Source organism: Gossypium raimondii, chromosome 10 (genome assembly GCF_025698545.1).
Source record: "Gossypium raimondii isolate GPD5lz chromosome 10, ASM2569854v1, whole genome shotgun sequence".
Lineage (NCBI taxonomy): Eukaryota > Viridiplantae > Streptophyta > Magnoliopsida > Malvales > Malvaceae > Gossypium > Gossypium raimondii.
The window spans coordinates 61,812,953-61,828,186 of record NC_068574.1 but is presented as its reverse complement, the minus strand read 5'-3'; the positions used below and the strand labels follow the sequence as shown (position 1 = coordinate 61,828,186).

The 15,234-nt window shown below is 35.3% G+C and overlaps 4 protein-coding genes across 4 annotated transcripts; 3 read left to right on the top strand and 1 right to left on the bottom strand.

Moving 5' to 3' along the window:
- Window positions 1-1,363: 1,363 nt before the first annotated feature.
- On the top strand, window positions 1,364-7,055 carry LOC105777589 (pentatricopeptide repeat-containing protein At1g30610, chloroplastic). The gene is made up of 10 exons (XM_012600934.2): window positions 1,364-2,064; window positions 2,163-2,459; window positions 3,031-3,222; window positions 3,826-3,907; window positions 4,011-4,202; window positions 4,331-4,444; window positions 4,843-4,933; window positions 5,045-5,202; window positions 5,582-6,013; window positions 6,463-7,055. The coding sequence occupies exons 1-10, from the start codon at window positions 1,550-1,552 to the stop codon at window positions 6,799-6,801; spliced, it is 2,412 nt and encodes an 803-aa protein (XP_012456388.1). The 5' UTR covers window positions 1,364-1,549; the 3' UTR covers window positions 6,802-7,055.
- A 383-nt stretch (window positions 7,056-7,438) lies between these two features.
- LOC105778055 (transcription termination factor MTERF15, mitochondrial) lies at window positions 7,439-9,185 on the top strand. The gene has a single exon (XM_012601636.2). It carries the CDS (start codon window positions 7,722-7,724, stop codon window positions 9,036-9,038), a length of 1,317 nt encoding a protein of 438 aa, XP_012457090.1. The 5' UTR covers window positions 7,439-7,721; the 3' UTR covers window positions 9,039-9,185.
- Window positions 9,186-10,119: 934 nt separating this feature from the next.
- Window positions 10,120-12,280, top strand: LOC105777883 (uncharacterized). Its single transcript, XM_012601382.2, has 2 exons — window positions 10,120-10,521; window positions 10,942-12,280. The coding sequence occupies exons 1-2, from the start codon at window positions 10,422-10,424 to the stop codon at window positions 11,946-11,948; spliced, it is 1,107 nt and encodes a 368-aa protein (XP_012456836.1). The 5' UTR covers window positions 10,120-10,421; the 3' UTR covers window positions 11,949-12,280.
- Window positions 12,281-12,743: 463 nt separating this feature from the next.
- On the bottom strand, window positions 12,744-14,347 carry LOC105777882 (protein JINGUBANG). Its single transcript, XM_012601381.2, has one exon. The coding sequence runs from the start codon at window positions 14,243-14,245 to the stop codon at window positions 13,061-13,063; it is 1,185 nt and encodes a 394-aa protein (XP_012456835.1). The 5' UTR covers window positions 14,246-14,347; the 3' UTR covers window positions 12,744-13,060.
- Between the last annotated feature and the right edge of the window lie 887 nt (window positions 14,348-15,234).

Below are 15,234 nucleotides of genomic sequence, written 5' to 3'. Positions count from 1 at the left end.
ACTCTCTTATTCTTACTTGCAAGAAACCATCATTTTATTTCTTAAGTTACAATTAACCCATATGATAAAAAAGGGATGTGTGTATGTGTAAGGTGTTTAAAATGTAAAGCATGAGCCAAGTTTTGTCAATTATAACCAAATTTGTCCGCAGTCCCAAGATGGGAAATACTACAAAGTTAAAATTGCCTATAATTATGATGAATTTATAATGATTAATAATCATAGTTTATTCTAAATCATTTTCCTAGCTCACACTTAATCAGTTAGTGACCAATAATAATATGGTGAGTAGCTATCTAGAAAATGTTAATAACATAAATAACGTATTGATTCACATACTACACTATTTCTTTTACATTATTATACATTATGGGAATATATTCACATGCCTATATAAAATAAAAGTTTATTCTTTACTTTTCGAAGCTCTAATCTAAGTAAATTTTATGAGTGAACAGATTTGACTATAGACTAAATATGAAGTTTCACATGTTACATCATTTTTTGTACTATATAATTAGAGGGTTATTACACACACATTCATAGTCGAAACATACACCACATACACATTACATAAATAGATTCTATGAGTGAATAATCTTTAACTATTAGATCAAACATGAGAGTACCACATCCTACATTGTTTAATTACCCAAGTTTTTTGCATTATTAATTGTAACATAAAATCAGCAAGCAGCAGATGTAAGGTGAAGCTTTACTACACACATGCTTCACCCAAAATATATATGCATTTTACCCGACCATCACCATTCACCTCACTCATTCAAATATTTCTATGCTCTTTTTGTAAAACAAATAAAGTTGAAAACTACATTGGCATTTGCCACCGGCCCTATTACCTTTTGTTTTTTACCTTTTTTTTATTTTATTTTAGGGAAATTGCATTAAATTCAAAAAAGATAGGCTGACTGCACATGTTAAGGTACCATGATTAGAAACCCAAAAAAGAAAAAGGTCATTTAATCATATATATATCTACCTCATAGCTTGAGAGATAAGCAAACAAAAGCATTCATAATTTTCTTTTTTACATTCAAAAGTAGACCAAAAAAAGAGATTGATGTCAATATAATTTTGCCTCCCATCAAACAGGGCAATTCAGATTGAGCCCAACCTATACAAGAAACTAAAGGAGATAAGTCCAGTAACCGCTGATGGACTACTTTGAACCTTTGGCCCAATAACATTTGGATTTGACCTTTGATTTTAAACCATTGGGAAAAACACCTTTTTGGTCCCTATCAAAAAACTCCAAATGCATTTGCCATTAGCTCAAATAACTCAACACAGACGCTAAAAATCCAAATGCATTTGCCATTAGCCCAAATAACTCAACACAGACGCTAAAATACTTGTTTCTGTCTTGTTCAGCCCAAATATCTCTAATCTTCTTCGACTTCAAGCTTTCGCATCATCTTCCCCAACCTTTCTTTAATTTTATACTAACATAATATACATTTTATTTATTTTATCTCTTCTCGGACTTAGCAGATAGCAGCAGTTAGCTAAAGGTGAGAGCTTTTAATTCATGGTTATGGTGAGTGCTCAAAACCGAATGGGTATCTTTAGTTTTGAAAGCAATAGAATTTACACTTCAGTTTCTAGCCCGAAACCGTTTCCCGCAAGTGGGTTCTTCAGTTGCTGGAGACCAACAAGCCGGGTTGCTTTATGGTCAAAGAATCCAAGCAAGAAAAAACGGAAGTTTGCTTTAAGAGTGGTTAATTCCGGTGGAGGGGTTCTCGAGAAAGAGTTCGAATTTAAGCCGTCTTTCGATGAGTATTTGAAGACTATGGAGTCTGTGAGGGAGAAAAAGCAATCTTTTAAATCAAATAGAGGTAAGTCAAGTAGAAACTTTGGGGAGAATGAAAATATGTCCAAAATTGAACATAATGATGTGAAAATGAAGAGTGAAGGAGCTGTTAGAGCTAGAAGCAAAAAGGCATTGCTTGTAAAAAGTGAAGATGATGATGTGAAGGCGCTGAGAGATAATCCACAAGTTTCACGAATTCAAACAGAAGAAAGAACAAAAGAATCAGCTAAGTTGTAAGTACTTAATCTATTTGTTTTGCTAGTCTTTTCATTCTCTTCAGAATGTTATTTGTGTTTTGTTTTCTAAGTACAACTTTGTTACTATGTAATAGACGCAAATGTGATTCAAATTCAGAGAGTTATGAAGATAATGTGAATTTGATAAAGTTTGGAGGGTTTTCTAAGGAAGTAAAGATGTCTAAAGTCTTTAAGTACAATGAAGTGAACTCGAAAAATGAAGGAATAAGAAGAACTAGAAGCAGAAAGGGGTTTGTTGAAGAAGGGGAAGATGATGATTTGAAGATTGAAAGAACTGCCTTCAAGAACTTTGAAGAATCCAATGACATTGTTAATAAGCCACGAGTTTCAAAGATGGAAATGGAGGAGAGAATTCAAAAATTAGCAAAGTCGTATGTACTCTATACTCCTTTTGCTTCTTATCTCCAAATTTCCTTCCTTACTTTCAGAATTTGGATGTTATTGATATGAAATTATGATTAACATTTTACAACCACTGCTAGGTGAAAGCTACACCCTTTGTTTTCATCTATCTAATTTTGAACATTGCTAACTTTTTATGAATTATTTGCCACCCATCATTTATAGTTTATCATAGTACCTGTTTGTTTGAATTGATTAAAATGTTTTAAATGGAACTAGAAGCCTTTAGACGAGGGAGCATCTATCAAGATTTGCTTAAATGGATTTATCGAGTTTTTGTTTTGATAGGAAAGAAAGGATCTTCCAAGTTGATATCTGAAGTTAAAACATGCTAAAGACATCTCATATGACCTTCATTGCTTATTGCCAAATCTTGATTGTCAAGTTCTTTTATTGTACCTAGGATATTTCTAAGTGAATTTATTTTGTTATGGATTATTTCCATTTCTTTTTTTTGGTTAATTACGAGTTCCAATATTTTGTATTTTGGTCAGGTTTTATAATGTTCTCATTCTTCTTTAAGTAGTTCATTTTTAACAGGTTGAATGGTGCAGACATTGATATGCCTGAGTGGATGTTTTCTAAGATGATGCGTAGTGCAAAAATAAAATTTTCAGACTATTGTATATTAAGGGTGATCCAGGTATTGGGTAAATTAGGGAATTGGAGACGGGTACTTCAAGTCATTGAATGGCTTGAAGTGCGTGAGCGCTTCAAATCACACAGGCTCAGGTATTTTTCCTCACCAAATCCCCTTATTTTCTCTTATTCATGAGCTTATGTCCTTAGGAACAGTTATGCTGTAAGAAGATTTGACTCAATAAAGTTATGATTGAGCGTGTTTGATTCAGAGGAGGCATGTATATGTCTATATCTACTCGAGGAAATTTTAACCTTTCCTTTCTCTGCACTAAGTAGTATTTTACTCTTTTTAATGCGTAACTTCTACTTGCATAAAGTTCGCTAGGTAACCTCTATCAAGGCAACTCCTCATAAGATGCAATCATAAACTTCTGATCTCAGCATTTATGTTCTGAAATATTAGAATAATTTGAAATGTTCTATGTTCTTGTTTTTAACTTCATCACTAAGAGTTCAAGAATAACGAGGAAGCAAATTGTGATGCATGAGAATGCTATATCCTAAGAATACTTGGAACTTCTTATTTATTGGACAGGGAGTGTTACCTGTTCATTCTTTCTCCTTTAACTTTTACAAGTTGTTCCTATCCCAAAAATTCATTGCTTGAGTTTTTTGAATCCTGTGGTTTATAGTTTGAAGAAAAGAAAACCATTGGGAATATGCTTCTTAACTAGATATATTCTTATGGTGCAGACATATTTACACCACCGCACTTGATGTACTTGGGAAAGCAAGGAGACCTGTGGAAGCTCTTAACTTATTCCGTTCAATGCAGGTAATACACTTCAATTCTCAATTTTATGGCTTATGAAATGAACTTTAGTTTGATTTAAAGGGGAAAGGTTTTGTTGATGTCCTTTTCTTCTCCCCCAATTCAGCAACAAATGGCTTCATATCCGGACATAGTTGCTTATCATTCCATTGCTGTCACTCTTGGGCAAGCTGGGCATATGACAGAACTTTTTGATGTTATTGATAGCATGCGGTCTCCTCCCAAGAAGAAATTCAAGACAGGGCCACTTGGAAAGTGGGACCCAAGATTAGAGCCTGATATTGTGGTTTACAATGCGGTGAGTAATGCATATTAGCATGCCTAAACACTATCATCTTTAAAAATTGATTATTATCTTTTGTTTGATCCTTTATGCTGGATTATTGGTGCTTATAAAGAATGTCCATATTTTTCTTGTGTTTGCAGGTCCTAAATGCCTGTGCTAGGCGGAAACAGTGGGAGGGGGCATTTTGGGTTTTGCAGCAGTTAAAGCAACAGCATCTACTGCCCTCCACTACTACATATGGACTTGTAATGGAGGTGTGTTTATAAAGCATGTTTTCATGCTAGATTCCGGTTTTTGTATTTTCATTTTATTTATGAAGTAATGCTAATCATGGTAGCATGTTGGATGAGTGTGTACTTTTCTTAAGTTGCAAGTGAAGGACCTTCAATGTTTCGAGGTTTCTTGAAACTAACATCAAATGTCATCAAACAACTTTTTCTTAAGAACTCTTACTAGCGAGGATAGATATTGTGTATGGAATAGCAGTGTTTTATTGCAGGAAAGGGTTTCTAACATGACATGTCTTGACTATATTCTTTAGTATCATATCATTGCAAGTTTGGCCTATCATGTCGCTGAAATTTGTAATATGATGCTGTTAAATGGATTTTATATATGGATAAAATACTACAAAGTGTTTTTCTTTGTGCAGGTGATGTTTGAATGTGGCAAATACAACTTGGTCCATGAGTTTTTCAGGAAAATGGATAAGTCTTGTATACCGAATGCTTTGACATATAGAGGTATTCATGTAATCTTTCTTTCTCTTTGTTCCAGTAGGTATCTTGATTCATGTCTAATTCCAAAGGTTCAGATCATATCTGTTGTGGAAGCTGACTTTGGGTTGTTTTCAGTTCTTGTAAATACCCTTTGGAAGGAAGATAGGATAGATGAGGCTGTGTCGGTTGTTCAAGTTATGGAAAAACGAGGAATTGTAGGTTCTGCTGCTCTTTATTACGATCTTGCTCGCTGTCTTTGTAGTGCCGGAAGGTGCCAGGAAGCACTGATGCAGGTATATTTTTAATTTTAATATATTTTGTTAACTGGTTCCTTTTATGCAAGTTAGTATTTGAAGTAAGTTCAGCTCAGGCTGTCCACATTTATTCTTGAAAAAGTTACTTATGACTATTTAGGAGCTTTATGAATTTTACCATTGAAAAAAGTCAGGGTCTGCTTGCAGCAAATATGATTTAAAATATGTTCGAATTCATATGAACTGAAAAGGAGATTTAGATCTTTTTTGCCATATCTGCTTAATAGAAGCCTGTGAACTCTATTACTTGTTATCAGTTAGTGCTATTTTTGACCTTCAACCTACCTTCAATGAATATGCAATAAAATGTCAAGGTGAGATCTGTTACTCAACTAAAACATTTGCTTGTCTTTTGCAGATTGAGAAAATATGCAAGGTTGCTAACAAACCACTGGTGGTAACTTATACTGGTTTAATTCAAGCATGTCTAGATAGTGGAAACATTGAAAATGGAGCATACATCTTCAACCAAATGCAGAAATATTGCTCTCCAAATCTTGTCACTTGTAATATCATGCTAAAAGCTTATTTGGATCATGGATTATTTGATGAAGCTAAAGAACTGTTCCAGAAGATGTCCAAAGATGCAAATGAAAATAGCAGCAAATGTAATGATTTGAATGGAGTGGTAGCTGATAGTTATACATTCAATATCATGTTAGACGCATGTGTTCAACGGAATAGGTGGGATGAGTTCGAGCATGTGTATAGAAGGATGTTGCGCCATGGATTTCATTTCAACGCAAAACGTCATCTCCGCATGATACTAGATGCTGCTCGAGCTGGAAAGGTATTTTATAAGAACCTTTGTGGTAAAAGTATCATGGAGACTTCTATACTAGGAGTCAAATTGTATTTTACCCCCTCTACTGAAAAAATGGGCCCTATACATTAGATCAAGGAGCAATATGATCTTTCTATTAAAAATTTCATCCATTTCTACTGTTAAAAGTTAGTTCATGCATGTTACCATGAGTTACACGTGGCATGTCAGATGTCACTGTATGATTATTCTGACAACCATGCCAGTTTTTAATGGTACAAATGGATACAAGTTTTAACATAAATGACCAATTTGCACTATAATCTAATGTATAGTGATTAGTTTGCCTATTTTCTGAGTAGAGAGTGCAAAATACAATCCGGCTCCTAGTACAGGGGCCTTATGGTATCTTTGCCATGAACATACTATATTCTAGATGATTATTGAGAGCTGTTAATATTATTACTATTATTCAGGGGGAGCTATTGGAAACAACTTGGGAGGAGATGGATAGGGCCGAAAGAACTCCTCCTCTGCCTTTGATAAAAGAAAGGTTTTGCATGAAGCTGGAGAAAAACGATTACGCGTCTGCTGTTTCATGTATTACCATCCATCCCGCGAGTGAGTTACAGGCATTGTCAAAGTCGGTGTGGTTGAACTTATACAAGGATAATGCCTCCCGTTTCCAACAAGAAACGATTATCGGATTAGTCGAAGCAGTGGATATGATTATTGGCAAAAGTGAGTCACCAAACCCTGTTCTCGACAATCTTTTAGCATCTTCTAAACAAATTTTGAGGACTGGGCTTGTTTGATTCATGCTATCTCATCACATCAATCAGTAAATCAATCAATGCTAGCACAAACCCTTGTTTTTTGTATAGTTGAAAATGTGTAGGTAGGTAGTAAAGTTTCTTTCTAAATCTTGATCGTATGTGCCAAGTTTTGTCTCTCTGTATCTTAGTTACTATTACAATATTGCTAATTCCATTTAATATTCAATAAATATGTATGCAAATGCATCAAGGAAAGAATGGATGAATGAATGAATATATAAATATTATGTTTATGTTTTTGCATGTTCTGTTTATCTTTTATGAACCAAATTCAGACTCGAACTCAAAATTTGATCTGATCAAGTTTAAACTCAATCCAGCACAATTTCAACAATTTAAATTTAAATTTAAATTTAAATTTAAATTTGTTTAACTCTCGAAATGTCTTAAACATGCTAAAGTAACGCAAAATGGTCTGTATCAAAGAGATAGGATGAAATCAAAATGACTTAGAAATTTTACAATTCCAATCTAAAAATATATAATAAATTAAAGTAAATAAATCTTTCAATGCCAATGAAATTTTGGCAGATTTTGAAGGTTGGGGTTTTTTATTTAGCCCCAAAAAGCTGGACTTCTACTCCTCCCTCTTAATTGAAAGCGTAAAAGCTTTTTTTTTTTTGGGGGGGGGGGTGGGGGTTAGGGTTTGGAGAGATTGGCATTTGGAGACGGCGCCGATGATTTTACCGCCAAGATACTGCTCCTAAATATCCCCTGTACGATAATTGGTTTACATGTTATTCCCAATTTATTACTAGTTAGTAGTTTGATTTTAACTTAAATTTGCCATCCTTACTAGTATCACTATATTAAAGATTTCGAGCTCAGGGTTGTGCTTTTAATGTGTTATTTGTTTTTTATTTGAAAAGAAGAACTGAATTTTTCGGGTAGGAAAAGCCATGGTTATCAGTTCCTTAACTAAAGCAAGTCTTTTCTACCGGTTGTCATCAACCCAATACTTTTCCACAGTTTCCCCCAAAATTTCCCAATTCAGGAACCAAATTTCTCTTGCCAATCTCCTTCAAAGGTACGGTTTTCCACCAACTCAACTCCACTCTTTTCTTGCAAAAAACCAGTTTTTACTTAATCGTTCTAATGTCCATGACATCCAGAACTCTCTGAACATTCTTTTATCTTTTAAAATTCCTCAGCCTTCCTTTATTTCATTGTTATTTGACTGTCCGGCAGTCTTGGATTCGAACTTTTTGAAGAAATGGCAAATTGGGATTTCCAAATTTGGGAACTTGGGTATTTCCCCAGTAGGGATCTGCAATGTTTTGGCACTTTCTAGGCGATTTCGGATCGACCCGGATTTGTTTTTGAACCGTGTTGGTGTTTTGAAAGATTTAGGGTTTAATGGTGGGGTTTTGACTAGGGTTTTAGAAAGGTTTCCTCGGATAATCATGATGAAGGAAGATGATCTTTGTGAAAAGATTGGGTTTCTGGAAGGAATTGGGATTTCAAGATATGGGATTGAAATGGTTTTTCATTTGTTTCCTGAGGTTTTAGGATTTGATGTCGAAAATAGGTTGAAGCCATTGCTTGATGAGTTTTTGGAACTGGGTTTTAGTGAAAATATGATTAGGGATGAAATTATAAAAGATTCAAGAGTTCTGAGCATGGAATTAGGGGAAATGTCAAGGTGTTTGGGATTGTTAAAAACTTTGAAATGCCGAGCTCCCATTGAAGACAAGATTTTTAGCGAAGGTGAATTTAGAGCTGGGTTTGAAGTAAAGCTTAGAGTTGATTGCTTGTGCAAACAGGGGTTAATTCATAGAGAAGCATTTAAGATCCTATGGAAAGAACCAAGATTGATTTTATATGAAGTGGAAGAGATTGAGAAGAAAATAGACTTCTTGGTGAACACGATGAATTATAAAGTTGGTTGCTTAGTTGAAGTTCCGGAATATTTGGGTGCTAATTTCGACAAACAGATCCTTCCTCGATACAATGTCGTGGAGTATTTGAGATCGCAAGGAGCACTAGAATTTGATGTGGGATTGAAGAGTTTGATAAAGCCAAGTAGGCTTAGATTCTATAATTTGTATGTCAAACCATATCCGGAATGCGAGAAGATGTTTGGGAGGTTTGCTGAAGGTGCTGCCATTCAAGGGCGGCATCCGGTTGGGATGTGGAAGCTTTTTAAACCACAAAAGTATGCAGAATCAAAGGAAGATGTGAACAACACGAAATCTTTTATGGAACCACTAGTTTAGCTCACAAAGCTACTGATCTATCATTTCTTTGTAGTCCAATCTGAAATGTGTAAATAAGCTTCTTCTTTTTTTGTTGTATACAGTTCTTACATTCAATATTCAATCTCTAAATTGGAAGATAATATATATTTACCCATAGTTGGGACACTCAAATTCCCTTTTTCTTTATCTAAAAGGTGCATTTCATAATTTACATTAATTACCTTGCTAATTTTAGTTTTATTGGAGTATTTCGTTGAGTTACTAAGCTTCTCTATGGGTTCTATGAATCAAGCTAATTCATATGAACCAAATGACTCTCATTTAATAAGTTGAATTTTATAAGACGTTCAATGCGTAATAGTAATGGAGTTTAATTTGTGGCCCATAACACTAGAATTAATCTCTTAAAAATGCTCACTAAATGAGCCATCCTATCAGCACACTAATTTCCTTCCCTATATATATATGAGTGAGGCATGAGGCGCAAATAAATCTAAACACAAGCGACTTGCAATTTCATTAACAAAAGTGGAGAGAAACATGTTAGACAAAGTATTATTAATGATTTTCATCATAATCTCAACATTGACCTCAATCTTCAAGTGAGAAATATTCATTTGATGTGCTAAGGAGAGTCAATCTCTAAATATCCCACAATTAGTATATGTCTATAAGACTTTCTAGTTTTAACTCAATTTCCATCTTGATTTTTAATGCTAGACTCAACATCTTTGATGTTGGGATAACCAAGTGATCATCCATTAGTATTAAGTTTAAAGGCACCATAAATTGGGATTGCCATTTAACCCCATTAAAATTTCGGTTATGCTATATATTACAACAATGTCACTCAACATCTTTGATGTTGGGATAACCAAGCGATCATCCATTAGTATTAAGTTTAAAGGCACCATAAGTTGGGATTGTCATTTAACCCCATTAAAATTTCGGTTATGCTATATATTACAACAATGTCAATTAAACTAAGGTTTAATTCACACTTTTTATTATATAAATTTATTACATAAAATTATAAAAATGCAAGTATAAAAATAAACAGCCGCTCAGAAAGAAAGCATAGCTGTAGCCTATAGTGGTAGTACTTGGTATTGTAATTTGTAAGGAAAGAAATAAATAAAAATCGTAAAATAAATAATAAACCGTTCCATTCCTCCGGCCCGTCGCGCGCTCTGGAACCATAAATCTCCGTCTTACTCTCAAACTCAAAACTCAAATTCCAGAAACACAATCTCTATCCTTCTCATTTTTCACTTTCACTTTTAGTTTCTCCAAAAACATTCCTTTTTTTTGTTTATTTATCCCCTAAAAGCTTGTCTTCTAATCTTCCCCCTTAATTGAAACCATAAAAACAATTTTTTGGGTTTAGGGTTTGGAGGAGAGATGGGCAATTGGAGACATCGACGACCCCGACGATTTGACCGCCAAGATATAGCTCCTAAATATCCTCCTTCCTACCATGTCCCTGAATCTTCTTTTTCTGGTACTGCCGCTATCATTTCCAATCAATCTAATTTCTTGTACGATTTTGTTGATTCAAAAGATCTCACATTCACTTCACACAGCACAGAATAAGAGGCACATGGTTTTAAAGAGTGAACAAATTTTGATGACTGTTAATTTGTAGATGAAAAAAAAAAAGTTTCCTTTCTTTCGCAAGTTGGTGCATTCTTGGAATATTATTGTATATAACCATCAATTGTTTCTGTATGTGTATTCTTGGTGAACCTACTTATATGATAAACGACTTAAATGTTATTCCTAATTTCTTACTGGTTGCTAGTTTGATTTTTACTATCCACATTGTCTAAGAACCAACACTTGTTTATTCATGTTTTAACAAATTATATATATAAAATGGTGGTGTGCGACTCTATGCTGATTATGTTTTTTTTCCTCGTAGAGTTTTCTAATGATGGTGTGCCTTTGTGGGAAAAGAAATTCTGCACTCTAGTTGGTAAAGTTTCGTGGCGGAAGATAGTGGATGCCAAGAACTTCACTAGCCACAACAATAATGTGCTCAACTGGGATGATTCAGCTGGAGAAGAAGCATTTCGTAATGCAAAAAGCCAGTATTGGGCAAAAATCAATGGCTTCTCATGTGACATTTCTGCTCCTGATCCGAATGCTTATATCGAAGAAATAAATTGGAATCCTTATATTGACCCTGAATTAATAAGGGAATTAGAACGAGAATATTTTGCTCCCCCCACTGAGGTAGAAGAAGATAGCGTGGTAGAGCATGAAAACAAGATAACAAGGAACCTTTCATCTGCTCCAACAGAAGAGTGTAACACGATCCCCTCTAAGGTTGATGATAATCCTTGGGAAAGTAACAATGTTACTCAGGGTAGTTCAAAGGATTTTATAAGCTGGGGCCATTTGGTTCTTAAAGTTGATGACGCAAGGAGTGGTAATAATCCTTGGGAGAGTAGCATTACTCAGGGAAATGAAAGTGGAAAGCATAACTCATGGGGGGATTATGGGTCTAGAGATTGGAATACTGGAAATAATTCTTGGGGTCATAACTATAAAGGCATTGACTCGAAGATGGATGATGGATGGGGAGACTTCAAACGAACTTCATGGGGAAGGAACCGACAAGATGCTAAGGAGTTGCCGAATAGGAATAATTCATGGGAACGTAGCTATGTTCAGCATAATGCAGGTTGTGATGGAAATTCATGGGGTCGGAAAGCAGGGGGTAATCATGATGTTGGATCAAGAAAGTTGGACTACAAAAGTAGCAGCAGCGGGGGAGCATGGCATTCTGGTTCCCGGAAGAGGGAAGGTTCTCACCAGTATACACCTGGCTACAAAAGCTCCAGGTTTCAACAGGATGATAATCAAGCAAATCATTACTGGAGGAACACAAAATCTAACAAGAGGGTTAGCTTTGTGCGCGAGTAGCCGTTTTTGCTGGCTAATTTTTTTTTTGTTTGAAGATTCTCCATCCATCAAGCCATGAACATCTTTTACTTCACTTTTTGTCTCATAAGTAGGGGATGGTGGTTCCTTTTTGTGCAATTGGTGCCACAGCATAGAGCATACCAGATAATAGTGAACCTTCCCCTGATTTTTCAGAAGAGTCTGGGAAGTTCATACATATACCTTGTGATCCATATAGACATTTTTGTTTTGGTCCATAATTATGTCCATGAGACAAAGCTCTGCCAATAGAAGTGTTATTTTGTTATTAATTTACTGGTTACACTTACACAACAGTGTTATTTTGTTGTTAATTTACTGGTTACACTTGCACAACAGTGTTATCTTGTTATTATTATGCATGCTTTTCAACATTCTAAACAGCCTTTATGATATTAATAAACAAGTTTAAAGACACTTAGCATGATTCCTCTACATTTTAGTCCAAAGTAAAGGACATGCTTACACTGAAGAGAAGTTGGAAAACACTAAAACACTTGATGTCTATGATAAGGCAAAGATTGCTTTGTTAATGGCATATTAAGATGTTTGTAAGAATGTCAATGGTAGCAACTTTACAACTAAAATCATCACTTGATTAAGTTTGCCCCCTGATTCAATTAACTAATTTCTGCCTAACACAATCATCAATCATGTAATGACCGCGAATTATTGCTTAATACCTGATTTCTTTGTCCGTAATTAGCAAACACATGATTCAGACAACAAATGTTGATTCTTCATTAAACAAAACAAAGCTGCTATTATTCTCAATCATTGAACAAATAAAGCAAACTATTACATTCTTTATTTTTTCTTTTCACAAATGACTAATTACAATTCACAAGAATTCAAAAAATCCGTATGAAAACAATAAGACAAAAAATCGATCACTGACAAATATACCCTAAGAAACTGCACATTAAAACATGAACCCCTAAACCATATCTTCTCAAAGCTTCAATAAAAGATTTTTCCTAAGTTCTTAAGTTCAAACAAAACTAATTAACAACAAATAAACTATTGAAGCACTACAAACGATTAAAAGAGGAAGCAGTACTTCATTACAAACAAAAAAAAAATTGATGACTAACTTATATAGCAAACCTCTTGGGCACCCACCAGACTCTTACTGTTTTGTCAAGGCCACCACTATAGAGCAAGAAACCATTGCCAACATTACAGGGTGATGCCTGCAAACATTTGATTGGTCCTTGATGACCATTAATGACCCCAATTTTACAAAGTTTACCATAAGCCTCTCGCTTCCAAATACCTATGGTTTTATCAGCTGAACCACTGCACAAAACCTCTCCCATCAGGCACATACACAAAACAGCCATATGGTGTGCTCTAGTCTCACTCACTAATTTCCAACTAATAAAATTGGCATTCCCTTCCCAGCCCATAATATACCCATCTGAACCACCTCCATAGACCCATTTTCCATCCTCTGAAACAGTGACTGAATTCAATGAAACATCTTTATGACCCTCTAAAATCCCTTGCAATGAATGAGAGGTGTTCCCATGTTTTCCCCAAGCTTTTATTTTCCCATCTGCAGATGCTGAATACACAATTCCTTTACAAGCTACTAAGCTATTGATAGCATCATCATGTGCTTTAATGGATTCTAAACATTTCAAATCAGATATCCTCCATACTTTAAGTGTTTTATCCCATGAACCTGAATAAACTAACCCATTATACACTGCTAAACAAGAAATACTGTCTGCGTGTTCAATCCATAATCGCTTGTGATGCCGACGAGTTTGGACATAATTGCTTTGCTTCATGAACTTTCCCAAATAGTCTTTAGTAGTAGGAAGTGTGTTGATCAGCTTAAAGACGTTCTCCGAGCTTGTTGACACCTTCCATACCCTGATTTTACTATCTTGATGTGCAGTGAAAACCTTATTGCCTACAGCCACAAGCGCTTTCACCGAGCCATCACCTTGGCCGAACTTTGTGAACTGCCTCAAATCAGGTTGTTGCCACACTATAATGTCCTTGCCTTGTGATGCACTTAAGATGAATTCCCCACATAAAGCCAAGCAAGAAACTGAACCAATATGCCCGGACAGCACTGCCAATGATTTGCATGAAAATTCATATGTGGTGGCCACATCTCGAAGCTCAAAACGATGAGATGTGGGTGGGCTATTATCATCAGCTTCACTGCTTGTGCTGCTAATGCTGCAGCTTCTACTGCTTGTGGCAGATGACAGTAAGGGAGCTGAAAATTCATGCATTGAAGGAGCCATTGTAATAAGGACCATTTCTTGAACTCTATGCTCCTCTGCGCCTGTACGAGTGTGAGAGACAGAGAGCAGCTATAGAAAGAGAGGAGCGGGGTCTAAAGAAAGGCACGGATTTCTTGATAGAGAGAGAATGTGAATAAATGGAAGAGAGGGTGCCTTGTAACGGCTATATTGACAAAAATGTAAGCTTGGCCTTGGTGATGAGGGTAGTGAAAAAGAAAGGGTCCACCATGAGCATATTTTGGGGCCGTTTCTTGTCTGTTTCGAGTATGTGTTGACATGTATGTAATGAAATGTATGGTATGAGATTTTTGGTAAAAAAATTTATGGATTGTAAACTGACTTCAAAATTGGGCAGCCAATTCCACCAATGCTAGTGGAATTCAGACATTCCTAGTCAAAAGAGATACACAAAAAATGGAGTAATTAGTTAGTTTTCCTTGGTGATTTTGCTAATTGGTATTAGATTGACCGCACTAAGCATCATTATTAGAGCACATGAAACATGCCAGCTCGCCAATCACCAACTTAAATTTTGCTCTCTTGTTTTTCCATCAGCAAAGGAAAAATAAAAAAGTAATAATAATAGAGTCAATATCGAGAGCTAAACTTGATTAGTTTATATTAAATTAGAAGCGGTCGGTTACTATTCGTTACGCTTTTTCAGAATATAATAATACAAGAAAAGGTTTAGATAGTTGGACCAACTCTTTCCTCATTCTCCATGGAAGACTTTGTTTCAGCAGAAACAATTTCACGAAAGCGAAATTTTCAACACAAAACTGCCTGCATTCTATCAAACTATATTTAGCACTGTTCAGAGGATAAATATTTAAAAAAAAAATTAATGCACACTTTAATCCCTAAAATGTTACACTTTTCTCACTTTGATCCTTGAAATTTATTTGGTCCACCTCAAGTTCAATCTCCAATACCAGTTTAATTGGTTAAAAACTAACAGTTGGATATTTAGTCAAGCACTCAAGCTTCCGTGTATCATGTGGTGA

Bases quoted from the DNA above. Each gene is read 5' to 3' on its own strand.
- LOC105777589 (XM_012600934.2), top strand. From the start codon at position 1,550: ATGGTTATGGTGAGTGCTCAAAACCGAATGGGTATCTTTAGTTTTGAA. The intron at 2,460-3,030 runs GTATGTACTCTA...CATTTTTAACAG, and splicing joins ATTCAAAAATTAGCAAAGTC to GTTGAATGGTGCAGACATTG. The intron at 4,445-4,842 runs GTGTGTTTATAA...TTCTTTGTGCAG, and splicing joins CATATGGACTTGTAATGGAG to GTGATGTTTGAATGTGGCAA.
- LOC105778055 (XM_012601636.2), top strand. From the start codon at position 7,722: ATGGTTATCAGTTCCTTAACTAAAGCAAGTCTTTTCTACCGGTTGTCA.
- LOC105777883 (XM_012601382.2), top strand. From the start codon at position 10,422: ATGGGCAATTGGAGACATCGACGACCCCGACGATTTGACCGCCAAGAT. The intron at 10,522-10,941 runs GTACTGCCGCTA...TTTTCCTCGTAG, and splicing joins CCCTGAATCTTCTTTTTCTG to AGTTTTCTAATGATGGTGTG.
- LOC105777882 (XM_012601381.2), bottom strand. From the start codon at position 14,245: ATGGTCCTTATTACAATGGCTCCTTCAATGCATGAATTTTCAGCTCCC.